At 36.4% G+C, this 19726-nt stretch overlaps 1 protein-coding gene across 1 annotated transcript; it reads left to right on the top strand.

Moving 5' to 3' along the window:
- Window positions 1-2533: 2533 nt before the first annotated feature.
- On the top strand, window positions 2534-19411 carry LOC130049954 (uncharacterized). Its single transcript, XM_056148211.1, has 6 exons — window positions 2534-2582; window positions 5243-5405; window positions 13664-13941; window positions 18208-18441; window positions 18537-18602; window positions 18912-19411. The coding sequence occupies exons 1-6, from the start codon at window positions 2534-2536 to the stop codon at window positions 19409-19411; spliced, it is 1290 nt and encodes a 429-aa protein (XP_056004186.1).
- The last annotated feature ends 315 nt before the right edge of the window (window positions 19412-19726 follow it).

The raw sequence follows: 19726 nt of genomic DNA on the forward strand, positions 1-19726 counted from the left end.
TACTCATTCAAAAACCCAGTAAATTTAATGAATGGTCTATCTCACTCTATCCAGAGAGAGAGAGAGAGAGAGAGAGAGAGAGAGAGAGAGAGAGAGAGATTATAAATGTATATTACGATGTATGTGTATTCCTTATACATATATATCATAACATTTTCTCTACATGAAGATTTTATTGACAGAAATAAGTAAGTCAATGACGAAGAACAATTTCAATATATATGTACATCTACTATACACGGAGCAGTTGAAGCTTCAAAACCTGGGACATAGTTTAATTCATTATCAATTCCTCGATACATTGTAAGCGCAGTCGAGAAAACAATGTGCTGCTTGTTTAAGCGCATGTTTCTGTTTCAAATTGAATTTTACATCATTGACTTTTCTCTTTATTTAACTTCGATATCGTAAACAATAATCATATTGACGTAAACCCCGACCACTAAACTCATATACGTCCAACATGAACACATTTTGTCGAGGGAACATCAGGGTATATATACAAACAAACAATTTCATTAAAAAGAACAAAAAAATCGATATTTAATACACCCCGATACCATGTTAGCTATTACATGTATTGAAATATAAATCTAATTCCAGTAACATAAATCAGGCTTAGTGAGTGCATTGATTTCTTAGCAATTGGACTCAGGGTTTGTATACGTTAGAAGGAAATAGTGTTAAATGTCCATAAACCGCAAATGTTTAGAACGTTGAAGGCAGTGTACATGCCTTTGGTGAAACTCCTTGAATTGTGTGAATCTTTAATTTGACAATTTTATTTTCTCGGCATGGAAATTTTAATCAGAATATGTGCATCAAATTGGGAATTACTTGAAATAATTCTAAATTGACCAAGGTTAAGCTGAGGTAAGGAAACGTTCTTTCTATTTTGTAAAAAAAGATTTTTAAAAATATTAAATCGCACTACACGTGTGAAATGTGTGTTTTATAGAATGAATATACATATGTACGCCTATAATAAAAATATACTCGCATAAATGTATTAACATCTGACCACTAGATAAAATTCTATACATGTATATCTTTCCATTTTCATGTTCAAAAGCTCCTGCGATGTACATTTTTATTTTCTTTATCTCCTGGCAGTGACAAAATTATAAACGAATTGGAACCTTTTCTGAGCATCATGAAAAATGTAAATTTGTGCCTTTATCAATCTGACTCAAATTGTGCCTATATTTACATGTATTTTGTTTATTTCATTGCAAAGATAAAAGAACACGACAGCATTATTCCGATTAACTGTAGGAAATTTAAATAATACATTTTATCAAAATTAATAGTAAACAAAAATGTATTTTACGTGTTTTCTTATAAATATTCATAGACGCAAAAACTCATATTCAATTATTCCCCCCCCCCCCCCCCGCCCCTTAAATTCAAGCCCCGAACACATTTAACTTCAGTTCTAGACTTCATAAGAACGTAGATATCTTATTATTGCTGGCCTGGCCATGGGTTTCTCGAGATAAACTTTCAGTCGAAACTTGGACTTAAATCTGAGATTTTTCTCAAATTTTGACTGTTCAAATAAAAGAAAACTCAAATTCAAGTTTGAGAATTTTTTCGAAAAACCTAAGCACACAAAAAACTCTTAACTTGGTTTGTAATTAAAATGAAAATTTTAAAACACTGTAATTCTTTTAGAATTTTCTACTCTTATATTTCTGAATGAGTACATACATGCACATACACTGTCGGTGATGAAATTGGCATTTTTACTGAGGGCATACATGTAGTTGCACTCAGGTGAGTGTAAGACACTTGGTTAGATTTTTTTGTGAAAATGGTCACTGGTCTTCATATAAGCATTATAGAAGACACGTGTATAAAATATGAAGTGCGAAATGTATAGAGAGATTTGTCTTACATTGATAAATAAGTTGATGGTGCTACAGTTAGGGCGAGCGAAGGTACATCAACAAGAGATAATCGAGAATCCTGTTCCCAGGGGAGTGGATATCACCCGATTTCACCCAATGATATTTTCCCGGTTGGTGTTGATATGTGAGAACTGTTTCACATAAACGGGCCTCTTTCTAACGATTGATAATTATTCTCGATATCTAAATTTTTATGACCGGTAAATTTTGCATTGACACATACCAATATTTTTTTTTTTTTTTTTTTACAGAAAATAGTTCTGTTTAAACCCGTTGGCTGCGCGGAATTCATGCATGTCCGGTTCACCATAACAAAATACGACGCTTCGTGTAAAGTTTGTCAAATGTAATATAGATTTTAACATTCGGTGTAATATAATAATTATTGCATACAAACAAGAGAAACATAGGGAATTGTTATCCCAAGAAAGAAAACCAATGCCAATGTCAGTTTCGCCTCGGTCGACAATGGTTTTCTCTACAGAGATCTGCACGAGCATGCAGCAGTACAATAAACATGTCACAAAGCGGATTGAGTATGCTCGACTAGTTTAATTAACTCTTCAGGAGTATATAAATAAACGTGTGAAATGCAGTTACATATAATGTATTTTGTTTTCTAGATGTACCAGGCAGTCCTTCGATGTATAACCATTGTCGTGGGAACGATCTGTAAGTGTACTTTACACATTTAGGAATGACAGTTACATACAGAGTAACTCGACGTCTTACAAAAAACGTACATACATAATTGATTGATGGATTGATTGAATATTGTTTAACGTCTCTCTCGAGAATATTTCACTCATATGGAGTTGCCGGTGAAGGGTTGCAAAATTTAGGCCTATGCTCGGCGCTTATGGTCATTGAGCTGGGAGGGATCTTTATCGTGCCACACCTGCTGTGACACGGGACCTCGGTTTTTGCGGTCTCATCCGAAAACCGCCCCGTTTAGTCGCCTCTTACGACAAGCAAGGGGTGCTAACCCGGATCCCCACACAATAGACTAGTACAATGGTTAGATATAATTTACTATAATTAACTACGTTTGATGGTAGTAAAAACTTTGATACTTTGATTTACTAAAGTAAATTATCTCACACTTTGGTTGATTAGTTTAAAAAATGGGATATTATTGTAAAAATTTTGATTTACCATGGAAAAACTACAAAACTTATTTCATGAGGTAATCCTTGATATCGTAATATCAGCAATAGATTGGATAATTCATTGTAGAAAAAGGTCGATATTATACTCCTTAATATGCCGTATCAAACTCTTGGTACTGTAGAAGTAGTTTGATTATATCATTATGAAATGCAGTAAAATGTTTAATGTAGATTGCACTAAGATATTTTATGATCTTAATACTTAGATTAAGAGGTATGGACTTGAAATTACAAATGTACATACCGGTCAGCTTTGCTATTTATTTATTGATGATAACACAATGATGCTTCAATTTTCTTAGTCTCTTCTCTCGTGACACTGTTTACATGTTTTTCGTCGAAATGATCTATAATTAATTATGTAATGAGGGACTCTCTCTCTCTCTCTCTCTCTCTCTCTCTCTCTCTCTCTCTCTTATCAATATGTATATTAGGTTTTATTCTGTGTGTATTTTCAGTCAAAAAGGTAAATATAACATCATCAATCCTATAAAGAATATAAAACTAAGACTAGGGCACGGACCCGTGGAAACACCAGAGATGATATAAGGTGTTAGGAGAAGCATCCCTTTTGACCGGTCACACCCGCCGTTAGCCTCATATCTTGATCAGATAAACAGAGCAATCCGTAGTCAAAATACATGAAAATAGTTAATACGAGTTTTGCAGAATTTCGCTATGAAATGATTTTTTTATAGGTCAGCATGTTCTACACCTGCACACGTGTAAACGTTTAATTTTGTCTTCCTTACATGAGTTGTGAGATTGATCAATGTTCGTTATATTTACTTTTTCATGTTATTGTTCAGTTATTCGATACCTCTGGCTAAGTGCATGAAGTCTTGATAACGCCTCTTGATTGAAACCAAATATTGTCACATCTTTATATCATAGTCTGTGCTGCCCATGTTTTAAATGAAGTCGGAAATTTAAAAAAAATTCTTTCTTTCTCTCTCTCAATGCTTTAAGTATTGTCTGCTATTCAGTTCTGCAAAAATAGTTTCAATAAAACCCTATCTTCCTTTAACTTATCAAAATGCGCCTCGGTTCTGATTCAGTATGTAGTATATCGCAACACGGTAACCTAACCAAAGAGTAGATTTATGCGCTAGTCTGTTGGCGGGACGTTTTATGTTGTGGCGTTGTTTGTCCGTCCGTAACGCTTTGTCCGGATCGTAACTTCTACAGCTAAAGGGGAACAAAGTATTGCTTTGTGGAAAGTTTCCTTATGGGACGACGACATGTCATGGCCTTAATTCAAGGTAATACCTCCAAGGTCAAAGTGAACTTTGATAATTTTTTGTCTAGCTCACTATTTTACATGTTTTGATGCAGTAAGTTTATGTTTGGTGCAATTGTCCCTTTTTAAGATGATGTATCCTGACCTTGGTACTTATACTACATACATGTACGTAAGGCTGTTTGCAATTATCTTCATTTCAGTTGTTTCTGATGCTTAAATAAGTATGCTCTACCATGATCTCACGCGAATCTTAAAATATTATAAAATTCAAAACCGATTCCTTTACTTTTCTCTTGTGAGATAAAGGAAAAGACATTTTAGTGTGAAAAGTGATTGGAACTTAAAAGTAAAGCAACGATATTGAAATCATAGCATTTCATAAATATTTTTTTAATAATACTAAATGTATACTTTGGATGTGTAATCAAGGAAATCCTTACTTACGTCGATGTTCCATGCAATTTCAAGATTCTGTAGCCTACGACTTTCCTCGGAAATAGACCTGACTTGCACTGCACACTAGAGTGCGAAAACATCCAAGTTGAAGCTGCATAAAAATTCAATGACACTCTTCAGACCTAGAAGTCCATCATAAAAGTGGCAGACGGCTCAATCAGAAAAAGATTGTTTGAAGCATCACACAAGATTTTTTCGTCAATCAGAAAGGCTTAATCTTTACCTTCTCTTTTGTCCAAAAATGTAAAGATGAGAAGGCTTCACAGTGCACACCTTCGTTGCATTACCATAATATCTTGAGCCTGGTTCCCTGTATGTACATATTCTGCTTACCGCATGTCTTCTTTGTGAGTGAGTCAGGGAACCAGACACATTCTTCTTCTTCGATTCAAGTAGACGAAGAGAGAAATGTTTTACCTCTTTCATTGTTTTTGCATATTTCCTGAATTCTTTTTCATTTGTAGCTATGTCCACGTCACTTCCAGAATGGTCCAATCAGAGGTTTGTTTTTACTGTATATGACGTCAACCAGACTTGGAACGAGGCCAGAGAAATTTGTCGCAACAACGGACAACTGTTATTGTCGATGGAAGATAGAAATGCGTGGTCCCTGTGGAAATTACTCCTGTAAGTTAAGAGATAGCTTAGTAGTTATCTTTAACGTCACAACATAATCATAATTTTAATACTACTCAGATGTTATTGCACCATGGCAAATCTGCGATAGAGATGAATATACACCACATTTTGGAACACTATGGGCGACTTCGACTAGACTATAGTTCGTACTATGTAGCATATTTTTTTCAAAAATAATTTTTGCCTAATTTAGGTGATAACAGCCGATTAACATGGTGCTCTCCCGAGTAAATTAAGAAATGTTAGACATTTTCCTTTTCTCTTTAAACTTTATGAATTATTTTGTTTGACGTAGATGAAAAATCCGTAATATTCAACACCTGATGTGTTTGTTGCCATCAAAGGAAAACAACTGTCGTTCGTTGAACAATTCCATTTTGTATTTATATCGTTTGTCCTGAGAAGCATTTTAGAAACAACAATTATCAATTTTGATAATTATCATCATTTCCGTTGTTAATCGACCGATAAAAACAGATTCAAATGTTTCAAATATACTTCCAACACAATCAATCAAAGCCATTCACAATATTTTGATAAAAAATAATTTGTTCGGGTTTAATCTTTTTTTCTTCTCTTTTACAAAGACTCTCATCTTTATTTTCGCCGCCATCTTTGAGCTCAGTTATCTTGGAGTGGAAGCTGGATTCAACTCGGGTGCGAATCAAAGTTAAAATTACATAACGTTAGTTTCTGTAGTAACTTTACATGGTTGGCTGTGAGTACATACTACAGTTCCGATTGAAGTTGTCCTGTTAGTAGTAAGTAAAGTTCGTTGCACTGATATAGCAAGGCTGTGTACAAACAAGCATGTTCACAGGGCTGCAAAGTCATTCCTAATCAAAATATCTACTGTAACGGTGGCAGACTACGTGATACGTGAATAATTACAGTAGTATCTCGGAAAAATGGCGTGAATGAAGTGTGATTGGACATAATTTTGAACGATAAGTTACACTTTCTTCTACGTTTTACACGATCTTGCTCTCCCTAAAGTAAAACGCTCTTTACCCAATGTACGCTAGTAGTCTCAAACAATCAAAATATAAAGTGTATATAGCGAGAATATAGTCCGTTTGGTATGGGTATATTTAGCACATCTTCATTTCTATAATATGATACGAAAATTGCTCAAAAGTTGAATCATTACAATTAATCACTATCCACGATATGAATTATAAGGAGATTCCACCATCAAAATGAAAACTGAAGATGGAATTTTCAATTTGTGTTCAACGTAATTTTTGTGCTATTTTTATACCTTGATATGTTGAAGAAATCTCATCTGTCTCTGAATAAAAAATAAATGGGACAGCGGACTTCGACAAAAGAAAAAAGATTTACGTCATTGCTACGACATCACCACTAATTGTACATTCCGACAAACTTCTTGTCCAAACCAAGAGACACAAAAAACAACACATGCAGCAAACAAGATTGCAATTCTCAGAAGGAGTATGAAAGGCGAAGACAACGAACAGTGATCAATCTCACAACTCCTATAAGCAATACAAAATAGAGAGTTTGGCAAACACGGACCCCCTGGATACACCAGAGTTGGGATCAGGTGCATCGAGAAGTCATTTTGCAAAGTCTCCGTTACCCCCAAGATCTTTAATGTAAAACTCATACGGTACCAATTTTGATGGACCAGATGCGCATTTCGACAAATAATGTCTCTTCAGTGATGCTCAACCGAAATGTTTGAAATCCGAAATAACTATGAAGTTTTAGAGCTAAATATAGCCAAAAACAGCGTGCCAAAAAAGTGGAGCCAAATTCGTCCAAGGATAAGAGCTATGCATGAGGGAGATAATCCTTAATTTTGAAATGAATTTCTAAATTTTATAACAGCAATTAAATATACATCCGTATTTTCAAGCTAGTAACGAAGTACTTAGCTACTGGGCTGTAGAGACCCTCGGGGACTAACAGTCCACCAGCAGAGGCCTTGACCCAGGGGTCATAATGTAAAACTTATACGGTACCAATTTTGATGCACCAGATGCGCATTTCGACAAATAATGTCTATTCAGTGATGCTCAACCGAAATGTTTGAAATCCATATACAGATCAACATGGATAACTTCTCTTACAAAACGTGGAAAAGTAAATGCGGCTCGTGCTTTGGTCAATAAGGCGTCTATCAATGTCAATATACATACCACTAATGGAGGAGGAAGAAGATACATTGTACGTATATGGCTAGTAGCTCACAGAGAACATGGAAGGCAACATAAAGAGGAAATTTCTCACGGGAGCTTATCAAGCATGCGCCTACAGTGACGAAAAGCCCCTAAAGAAATGATGATATGGATAAAACGATAGTTAATTTCTTTAGACTTGTAAATGAACGGAAAATTCCATTAATCCTGCTCTGGGCAGAAGTTGTGAAATTATTTTCTTGTGGTAACACGTAGAGCATGATATACTCTGACCAAACATGGTTTGGAAGCACGGATGGAGATTTTGTAGAGTAAAATTTGCCTACTTAGTGGATACAAGAATGAAGGTGAATTTATAGAGTGAAGGTTGGGGTTTGAATCCCGGCCGCGACAAACCTAAGTCGTTAAAACAGGTAGTGACAGTTCCATTGCCAAACGCTCGGCATCAGGTGTGAATGTCACGGGTCCTTGGAGATGACCTTAAAAACGGATGTCCCGTGTCACAGTGGATGTGGCAGGGTAAAGAACCCTCACGGCTCAATGGCTGTAAGCGCGGAGCAAAGGCCTAAATTTGAAGCCCTTCACTGGTCTTGGTGACGTCTCCATAAGATATTATCAATCAATCAACCAGTCCAACACCGGAATCCTCTTTCGTAGATTTCGTTGTACCAGGCCTTCGCATATTGAGGAACTTTGATCCAAATCGAGTTCACTGGGAAAGAAAGTCCGGTAACAACTTTGAACGAAAATCTCTTTAAAATGCATTTGTTTTACTTTAAATGGCAAAAAATTAAACAGGCTTACGTGAGGACTATGACTTTGACTTACGCAGATTGGAAATGATTGAGGTCGTAGTTAGTAAAATTGAAGGGATGCAAAAGCGTTTAAAAGAAGTTGTAAGAGAACTCAAGTCATATGATGGCGATTTGAAATACCAGTATCTAAAAGAGTCAAAGAAAGGTACGTTTGAAGAATTACTTATGGTATTGACATCCATTTCGAGTGACACTTTTCAAGTGTAAGACATAATATGCAAATAAACGAGATGTCAAAATGATTCATCAGAAGAAATTCGTCCTGCTCTTCTGAAAGGAAATAGAGGAAACCTGATTTGAAAATGTTAAACCTTGTTGGTTTAGAGACAAACCTACAAATATCCAATGTCACACGAAATGCAAAAGGTCAATACAACCGAAAAAAGTCGTCTCTGGCTCAGCGATCTGCCATTACAGTTTCAAAAATTCAAAAATTCTTTCTCATTAGTTATTCAGAAATGGCATGGCCAGAGAATATCAAAAGCAGGGCATCGGATCTGCCATTACAGTTTCAAAAATTCCAAAATTCTTTCTCATTAGTTATTCAGAAATGGCATGGCCAGAGAATATCAAAAGCAGGGCATCAGAAGTCCCAGATGTGAATGAGTTCTAGAAATCTTCCCTGCCAGGAAACAGTACGAAGTGCGATATATCGACTCAACACATCTGCTGACCAAACCTAGAAGACATGTAGAGAAGGAATAGAGACTTTAACCAACGAAGTTGCTCATTCATGGAAGACTATTTTGACGTCAGTCATACATAATACAGGAAATAGTGGAGTGAGTGTCTATGACTATAGCTCATTTTTCAGAAAAAGTAAAATTCATTGTGAGATCAATTATGAGATCAAATGGCGATCTTACAAGTGCAGGTATTTGACGTGACGTACACAAAAGGTGACAGGAAGAGGATGAACCGTGGGTTAGTTCTACAGTAAGACACAATCTGAGGATGAATTTGAGGAGACACCTTTTGAACAAGAATTTCCTCTACCTACCATGTACATTGGAGGATGACCATCTCAGTTATGGGAAGCGATAATTTCAAATACAGATGCCAGAGCATGGCTGTATTTTTTGTCATGGAGGTACTTCAATATCAGAGCATATTGTAGTATGATTGGGGAAAACACTCCTCCATGAACTGACAATGAGTAACAGGAGAGAACATGGTACAGTTTCGTGTCAAGAGTTTGGTCAAGTCATTGGAAATACGATCGAACAAGTTCAGATATGATTACATCCAGAAAGGTGAGGTTAACAAAGGAGTAACCACTCAATTTGATAATCCGAATAACGCAGTCATCGTTCGTGATCATCCTAAGTCGTTTCCTTCATATTTTGATGATATAATCTTTGTAATCAACATTTGAATACCCTAGATCATCCAACCTATCGCTAACTTAAGGACCACAAGGTAGGATTCATCACATTGCTTGATCACAATCTGTTTGACTGTCACACTAGTTTAACACTTTTCTATCACCTGAGGATGAGATATTTGTATTTGGAACACGTATTTTCTTCCAGGACTATAGCACTAAGCGGACCACCGTCACCACTTAGTTGCAGGACTATAGCACTAAGCGGGCCACCGTCACCACTTGGTTGACGATACGGACTCTATAGACAATCACAAAAACATTCATGTGAAATACATGGAATGTTAACAGAAATCAAATTCGAGTGAAACAAATGTTATCACTCAAAGGATCAATTACATTGGCAATCCGGAATTTCACAGCATTTACAATACAAATCACCATCCTGAGTCAGACCGATATGTGCATTGGTCGTTTGTGTGCAGCGACTGCAAAGTGACTTTCAAATTATGAATCTTCTACAGCTGTTGCACTGAAACTGTTTTGTTAGTGTTATAACTAGGTAAAGGTAAAGGTTGTATGGAGAAGAATTTACTTCCTAAAATACTTCACATAATGCTTCTCTCTCTCTCTCTCTCTCTCTCTCTCTCTCTCTCTCTCTCTCTCCAAGATGCTATTTTAATTTCGGTGTTCATCATTTTGATATACAGCAACGAAAGCATCTGTGTGGAAGGCTTAAGACAAGAGCAGTGTCTACAGACCGAAATTTGTTACAAAAGGGATCGAGAGAACACCCGGTGTACACAAAAAAATGGTTACCAACTGTGAAAATGAGGATATCATATATTATAAGATCAATTGAACTGCCTCATATAAAAGATGAATGTTCAAAAATTGATATAAACTGTATTTCATTAATGTACTACTGAAAAGACACCAAGTTTACAAAACATGTATAGACACGAATATATTTGCAAGTAATTTTAAAGAAACAGTGATTATTCGTTCACATTTTCATTTAAATGTGCTCTAACAAAATATTGAATATCTAGAAAGTAAGGATAAACCATAATGGCGACGAAATAACGTGAATTATCACATTTTTTGCATATGCGTTTACGTCCGTACACATTTGTTAGTCCCTGAATAATCCCACATGAACATTCTTTCTACATTTGTGTAATTAAATACTCAGGATGGGCCTATTCATTTCTTGAACACAGTCCAACACTTTTACATTTGGAGTGGGTTCTACATGGCTCTTCATGTGAAACATTTTCGAAAAGGACGTTAAACAACATACAATCAATCAATCTTCATATTCCCAGTCAACTCTTCTTTTACAGCAGACTTTTACCCTTCTTGTGACCTTCAATTCGACATTTAGATATACTGTTGACGTTTTATCTGTTAACAAGAATAACTTTCATTCATATGTCGATTCGATATATCCCTGTGAACTCGAAATAAAAGACACCACAGAGTCGTCCACTTCTGCTTCATACTTAGATATTTTATTGAAAGTAAAACTAACAACTCAACTTTATGACAAACGGGATGATTTCAGCTTCTCCATCGTCAACTTCCCATATTTATGTAGCAGTATTCCATTATCACCTGTATATGGTGTTTATGTCTCTCAACTGATTCGATATTTGTTTTGCGTTTGGTCGGTTTTTCAATCGAGGCAGGCTACTGACAAACAAGTTGATGGTGCAGGGGTTCCAACAGTCTCGTTTAAAGTCAGCATTTCGCAAATTCTATGGTCGTTATAACGATCTAGCTTGCCAATACAACCTACCATTGGGTCAAATACTGTATGACGTGTTTCATATCGATTGTTAGACCGTTCTTGACACACAGATTTTGACTACTGATAAATCCGTTTACCTGATCAAGATATAGGGCTCAAAGCGGGTGTGACCGGTCCACAGGGGATGCTTACTCATCCTAGGTACCTGATCCCACTTCTGGGGTATCCAGGGGTCCGTGTTTGCCCAACTATCTATTTTGTATTGCTTATAGGAAGTATGAGATTGATCACTGTTCGTTATCTTAACCTTTCCTTTATGAAGATTGCCTCTGCGCCAGACCACACTATTTTTCTTGTTGACCTCACGAATCCTTATAGTTTTCTTCACTGCCCGCTTGTGATAGCCATATTTGTCTAATTTCCTATCAATTGTCCATTTCGAAAAAGTACGATTTCTTTCATGGAAGAATCAGAAATGTATCTATATAAAAACATTTCATTTTAATATCAATAATTTTTTACTATTTTATAGCTTCAGCTGACAGTGAAAGTTTTTTTTTTATTTCTTGTACTATATGAAAACATTAGAGAATCTTAAACCATCCCTACGATTTGAATTTTAGCCTCCCATACAAGGTACTGTATTGAGAAGAGCAAATTATATGACAAAGGCGACTGTTTCAAATGCCTTTAGTTTGATGACCCATCATATGCTACATATGTTTCGTTTCATCATTTTGTGTTCACATGGCAGTCATATTGTTTCATGCAATGTGTTTTCCTAAGATCCTTGTCTTGTATTTGGAAATGTCCTCTTTTTTTGTGCCGTAATTCCACGCTCAAAATCAAATACATTGTATATGCCTGTGCCTTTTAAGATTAACTTTACTGTAGAATCTCTGGGAACAACACCCATATGGTGCTTTCCCTTCTAGTTCTTCTCGTCCTCGCACACCGCTGATCGACTGTTTAACTCCTTTTCACAATTCGTACATAGTTTTTGCTCCATTCTAAACTTGAAAATCCGTAAACTGCATTCAGACATCTTCCTGGGCATATTTTGTCTTGATTTTTGTTTTGAATTATAGTGGAATCAATCATAATTCGTATCGTAGTTAATGGTCAATTTTAATGACGCGGCGTTTCGAGTAATTTTCGTATCATACATTAAAAATCGAGATATGCTGAATATCCCTAACCAAACGGACTCTAGTAGGTGTCCTTTTTATATTGTTTTACATCTTATTAAATAGTAAATGAATACTGAAATAAATTTAGTTGGAGAAACATTCCCGAACGACGTTTTCCGAGTCCGAAAGTGTGCATTAATGTTCTCACTAAACGCTTTTTACGTTGGTAGGGAATACCAACGTATATTTAAGATCGTTAAACTTAAGCGAGAAATCCGAGAACATTAAACTGAAACGGGATGCGGTGTAAGCTGGGACTGTAATAAGTCTAGCTTCTCCCAAACTACAGATTCTATCGTCTTTATTCGAAGAACTCAATGTCAATAGTACTTGGAATCAGAAGGACTTTTAACTCTATATAAATCATTGAACACATCGTTTCCGTGTTGTACCCAGGTTCGGTTGCGATTCCTAGATTATGTTCAACACCTTGTTTGAAATGAAAAGACTTGTAAACTGTACATTTATCATAACAAAAGTAAATATAGATTTAGAATTATGGTTGATAACAAATGATATAAATTTTCCAGTGAAAAGTAAGTATAACCGGAGGGGAATGGAAAATGTCTGTGATAAGAATTACGAAAATAAATAAGTAATAACGTTCAATCTGATAAACGAGGATTAAGCCTCTTAGCCAATGAAATTGCAGAAAACAAATTATACTCAAGAAGATCGGCAAAATGGCGGGTGTAATGAATAACATAGAACAGTGAAAGGTAAACATGTGAAACATCGCAATATTTAAATGTCTTTCGGAATAAATAGAAAGTATTATAGACAAACAAGACATGTTGTATATACAATAACTACGTAGTTTAAGACTAGTCAACAATAAAGTTGTCAGAAAACCTGAAGGTAATTTTTTATTTAAAATGTGTTCAGAGTGGATTTAGGCTTTTTGAATTAAAAATACATTCAGGCATATACCATGTCAAGCATGAATTCAAAACAAAAATTCATCTATTAACCCAAATAACACTATTGCAATACCTTCAGGATTCCGACCGAATCTTTGCCCCGAAGGCACCACGGACTACGATACTGGATGGATGTCCACGCCAGGGACCCAAACAACAGAACTGAGCTTTACCATGACAACTGTTCACGGGTGACATATCTGGAATGGGAAGTCAATAGGCCTGCCTATGTCATGGATTATCCCTGCGCTTTATTTGATGTCTACTGGGTACCTTTCAAAGCCAGTGTATACAAGTACTGGATAGGGCAACCATGTCCAGAAAAGCATTACTTCGTTTGCATAAAATTGATGGACGGTAAGTAGGTACTTCAGAATGTCACTGTTTACCTTTTCAGTTTAACTTCTTGGTGTGCAGTGGCGCCAGGCATTCTTTGATTGTTGTTGTACGTCACATAAGAGAATCCCCGTCTCATTGGGTCTCACCAGGAAATGACATTTTGCACTTGTTCATTGAGTTTAAGGTCATTATGTGTCATGTTGGACCTGAGGGCCAAACTGTTGCCTGAGGCTGAAGGACGAAGGCAACATTTTGCTTCGATGGTCCAACATAACACGTGTTGACCGAGAACTCAGTCTACAAATGTTTTGTTATGCCATCTCTCATTACATGTAATCAAAAACTAGAACGGTAGCTGATGTCGTATTATTCAATCAGTAACAAACTTAAAGAGGTTCGCACCTGAGATTTGGAGTAATGTCAATTTTTGGGGGAAGTGTATTTTTGATTTCTACATTGAAGGAGAATTGGGAAATTAAAAAGAAAAATTGGGGTCGCAACGCTTGTTATTGAGCTTTAGTGTTCTAAACATGACCTTTTTGCACTTAAAATTTATTCAATTAAACTTGATTTTTCTGTTAGTGTCAACACAACATAAGCAACACAAATTTTATTGCATAAAATAAATACATAATCATATCCTCTAACACTACAGACAAAAAAAGAAATTAATACTAGTAAAGGAAATAAATAATGACTTTTTGTACATGATATACGAAAAACTTCATGATATCAAAATTGAGAGTTTAAAAGGACATATTAGGAGTAATGTCAATTTCTAAAATTTCATATAATTTTCAAGGTCTGGTCTTCCAATTTAAAATGCAACTAAAAAAAGTGGGAGTTGGAGTCAATTTTTTTGTTGTTGGCGAAAATACTGAAAATACAAAATTTCGAGTAAATTAATTAAAACTTTTTAAAGAATATATCAACCAAGTTAATAGATTACCACATTTGAACTAGTTCCAAGTCTCAACTAACTATCATGAATTATAAAACTGAAATACACGTATAGGGTTATAAAAATAGACGATACATTGGATGAAACAGAAACTGTAATATCATGCAGAATTAGAACTTTTTGACTTGTGAATCCTTCCGCCACAAAATATAGTCCCTGTCAAACCCTTTCAAAATTTGAATTGACAAAAATTTTAAACTGGATAGGGTTCAGCAATAGCTATGTAATATATTTGCACCAATGGGATCAGTAATGAACCAGTGAATACTTAGTTGTAGCATCCTGCGCAGCTGTACTCAAAAGCTCAGGAGCTAACTTCCTTAACATGTAAATAAATTTTTAAGTTACACATTTAACAGTTTTTTTATTGTTTAATCAATCGATACCACAGAATTAGGTTATCTAAAATGTAACTTAATTTTTTTTAAATATTTGTTAACAACGATAGAATAATGATTAAAATCGGAATTGGTGTTTCTATGGATATTTAGGTTTGTTTTCAACTGCATTTTCTAAATTGTCCAGAGGTAATTCGAGAAAATCCACATCATTCAAGTCAAGCAAGGAGTCGCTAAACTCAACAGGTGCACATGATGCTGAACATGTCCATTACAAAATTTTTTTGCAGACGTACATGTATTACTCTCTAGAGGGGTCCGCATATTGCCGCAAATGAGGCGTGACGTCATAGGTCAAAGGTTCAATCGATGTTGACTGAGCAGTCCAACATCAAAAACAGGACCGGTCAACATTTTACTGTGAGAACATTTGAATTATTGGACTTTTTATTGTATCGATTGATACAGAAAGTAATTTATAACGGTATAACAACATATTTGACCTATTCATGGTGTCAAGACCGTCGCCGTGAGAGTTCTTCGCCATGGCAACGAATATCGTACGAGTAACACAGAACCTCCGATGTTTAGGTCATATCCATATGACCTACGACTGCTGGGCTTTTAGCGAAGGGACATTCACTGCCTACAACAATCGTCGTGACAAGATTGCCTGGATCATGAATTGAACCTGGGACCTCTCGGTTGCTAGGCAAGCGCCCTAACAACAAGACTATGTCACTTCCTTATATTTGTTACGATTCCCTCACTTCGCAGACATGTACATTAGCTACATTCTTAGGCATATTTTCATACCTCCGATAGGGTCACCATTTTCAGAGTTGCATGCTCGTAAAAGTCACATGACTCAATACTTATACATTCTAAAGTTCCAAGAAATTGCTTCTGTGCAAGTGGGAAATTCAGAAATCAATATTTTTAGATAAATAAATTGCAATCATATAATAATAATATTTATTTATATAGCGCCCTATATGACTATAAATAACCACTCTAAAGCGCTGCACATCATAAAAATGATACAGCATGTTATAAACGTAGTAAAAGGAAATTATGATAGCATTAAGACAGATAATATCAAAACAATGTTAGAAAAACATCAATAATGTGAAGTAAAATTACTAAAACCTAAAACATGATATGCATGAAAAAAGTTCCACGCCGTACAATCAAATGATATAGAATGCAATAGTGGAAATAAATATACAATTATTCGCTTGAAAAAGTCATGTTAAAATGATGGTAAAGAAACCATAAAGATTCAACCACCTATAATACTAATAATATGCAAGTCTAAAAAGATGTGTTTTTAAATGTTTTTTTAAAAGTGTTTAAATTCTGACAACGGCGGAGGTTATCAGGCAGAGAGTTCCAGAGTGTAGCTGCTGCCACATTCAAGCGCCTGTTTCCATATGTGGAGGTTCGACATCTAGGTCTAACTAATGTCAGTGAATTTTCAGATCTTAGGGAACGATTCGGTTGGTAAACAGTGATCACCTCCTTCAAGTATTTTGGTGCCATCTTCTGAATCACCTTCTATGCGTAGAGGATAATTTTGTAGTGGCTGCGCCTGTCAATAGGAAGCCAATGTAAAGAAATCAGGACTGGAGTTATGTGATCACTTCTCTTGGTACGAGTGATGATTCGTGCTGCCATATTCTGTATCCGCTGCAGTTTTGCCAAGTCGGTTGTGTTAATACAGAAAAGAAGAGCATTGGCGTAGTCCAGCCGAGATGTCACGAGGGCACATACTAGGGTCTTGCACGCATCTTCTGTGATGAGCGATCGTATTCGTCAGTTGTTACGCAGTTGATGATAGCAAGCATGAGGCACAGATGAGATTTGCTTTTGCATGCAAAGTGTCTTATCAAACCATACACCTAGGTTCTTCACAAACGGTGTCTCACTGATAATAGTGTCAGCAAAGTTCAGATGGTACGATGGTGAGTCAGTGACTATGGTTTTCGGTGAAAAAAAACAATGAACTCTGTTTTGTCCTGATTTAATTTTAGCATGTTAGCGGATATCCACATCTTTATTTCGTTCATACAAGCCTCAAGGCGGCTAGCGGTATGTTGACAGTCATGTTTAGGTTTGAAGACCATATAGGCTTGTGTGTCATCTGCATAACAGTGATGTAGAACATTGTTTTTACGACATATTCCACCAATAGGTTTGGAGAAAATGGCATAGAGCCGATGTCCTAGGACAGATCCTTGTGGTACGCCGCAATTGAGACGGAAATCATCGGCTAAGGTAGATCCTATGGCCACTTTTTGGGTCCTCTCTGAGAGATATGACTTAATCCAATTAAGGACCGGGTCAGAAATACCAAACGCAAACTCAAGACGTCTTATCAGAATAGGATGATCAATGACATCAAAGGCCGCCGAAATCAAGTGTACAGTAACTGTCTAGATATACAAACCGGCGTCTGTGACCTTTGACCCCTAAAACTTCATTGGAAATTGAAGCTATGTTGCTTTGGTACATGTATGTCTACACAACAAAACAACGCGTACTAGTATACCGGTATTGAGCCAACAAATAGTTGTACATGTACATACACAACGCGTACTAGTATACCGGTATTAAGCCAACAAATAGTTGTACATGTACATACACAACGCGTACTAGTATACCGGTATTAAGCCAACAAATAGTTGTACATGTACATACACAACGCGTACTAGTATACCGGTATCAAGCCAACAAATAGTTGTACATGTACATACACAACGCGTACTAGTATACCGGTATTAAGCCAACAAATAGTTGTACATGTACATACACAACGCGTACTAGTATACCGGTATTAAGCCAACAAATAGTTGTACATGTACAGCCATTGCAGAATGATTATAACCAGAACAGGTATATGTATATTAACACTTGTATAGACCACTCATCGTACATATTCTTTTAGAAAAATGCCTGTTAAGTAACATTTTGTTTAATTTTCAGAGCTTCCATGCGTGCAGTCATGCGACGAATCCGTGTACATGAGACCCCAGTCGGACGCAGAGTGCCAAGCGCTATGCGGTAACCTCGGAAGCGGGTGTTCACACCGGTACCTGACATTGGACGATTTTACTGTGTGCCATATCATAAAGTCTTCTGTTGTCAGCACAGACCCCTACTACAACATCTGCTACTTCCCAGACTTGTACGCTGGTCTCACCTTCTGCAATCCAAAAGGTTAATACTTTTTAATGCACCAGGAAAGGAAAACAAGATGTACATGTAATTATTTTTCTTTATCTCATGCGTTATCTATGTTTATATGTCCGCAGGTTCTTACAATTTATCATACACACCCAATGACCAGGCATTCGTCACGGATTTATGTGCAGAACCAGGTATGTATACACTGTAAATTCATTAAATTTCGTGAGGGTTTAAATTTTATTGTTTTGTGGTGCATTTGTTAAGCCATATTCACGGAGGTTATTTCCTCTAAAAACAGACAAACTGGCCCACAGCAACTCTACTATAAGACTCACAATATGAAACCCCCACAAATATGCTTATTTTTCTTGAACCAGGAAAATCTGACCCACAAAGCTTCAGAATTTTTGCGTATGCCTCAATGTCTATTTTTGTAGTTTTCCGATCATTAGCTGTAAGATCAAACCTAAGGAGTGTGACATCTTAAATGTTTGTTGTAGATACAACTCAGCGAATAACCACAACTATTGAAGAAACTACAAAACAACAAACGACCCAACCCAATTTATGTGAATGTCCATGCTCGATTGTAACAAACCTTACGGTGTCTGATGTAACTCTGGTAGAGAAAATAAACCGTCTAAAAAAGGAGTTGTCAGTAAACAAGAAAAACACCTCGGCACATAGGCGAAGCAAAATCAGTGTGGCGGATCACAGAGTTTCCGCCACCAGTATAGGGTCGATGGGCGTGGTAATTCTTAGTATTGTTTTGGGCTCTATTTGTCTAATGGACCTCACTAGAGTCAAGTGTGACAAGATAAACAAAAAATGTTTCAAAAGGAAGACCAAGAGAATTAGTGGCGGTAACGAGAAGAACGATACCCCGGACATCATGCTTAAAAAACTAGCGAGTACACCAACACAAAGCGGAACGAATCAGGTGAAACTGGCGAGTACACCAACACAAAGCGGAACGAACCAGGTGGATTTGTATCAGTAGTTGGATGTAACAGTTGTATATACTTAAACTATTTTGCATGAAACAGCAGTTTATAGAGTGAACGAAGTCAGAATGTGAATGAGAATGAATTCACTGGTTTAAACAGCAAGACTATTTTCCGCAATACAAAAATCTGAATCCTACCTAGGCAAAAATGTTGAAATTTAATTGGTTCAAACCACGTCAGGTAACGCCCTGAACAAGACGATGCAAGGCAATAGGATGGCCCCTGTGAGCTTCCATGACGTCAGAAATTGTTTATTGGATTAGAGACTGTGTAACATTGATTGTATGTAGCCTAGTGGTTAGAGCATT

The sequence above is a fragment of the Ostrea edulis genome, chromosome 9, assembly GCF_947568905.1.
Source record: "Ostrea edulis chromosome 9, xbOstEdul1.1, whole genome shotgun sequence".
Taxonomy (NCBI): domain Eukaryota; kingdom Metazoa; phylum Mollusca; class Bivalvia; order Ostreida; family Ostreidae; genus Ostrea; species Ostrea edulis.

Excerpts from the sequence above, each read along its gene's own strand:
- LOC130049954 (XM_056148211.1), top strand. The coding sequence starts at position 2,534 with ATGTACCAGGCAGTCCTTCGATGTATAACCATTGTCGTGGGAACGATC. Across the intron at positions 2,583-5,242 it reads CATTGTCGTGGGAACGATCT|CTATGTCCACGTCACTTCCA; the intron begins GTAAGTGTACTT and ends TTTCATTTGTAG. Across the intron at positions 18,442-18,536 it reads CACCTTCTGCAATCCAAAAG|GTTCTTACAATTTATCATAC; the intron begins GTTAATACTTTT and ends ATATGTCCGCAG.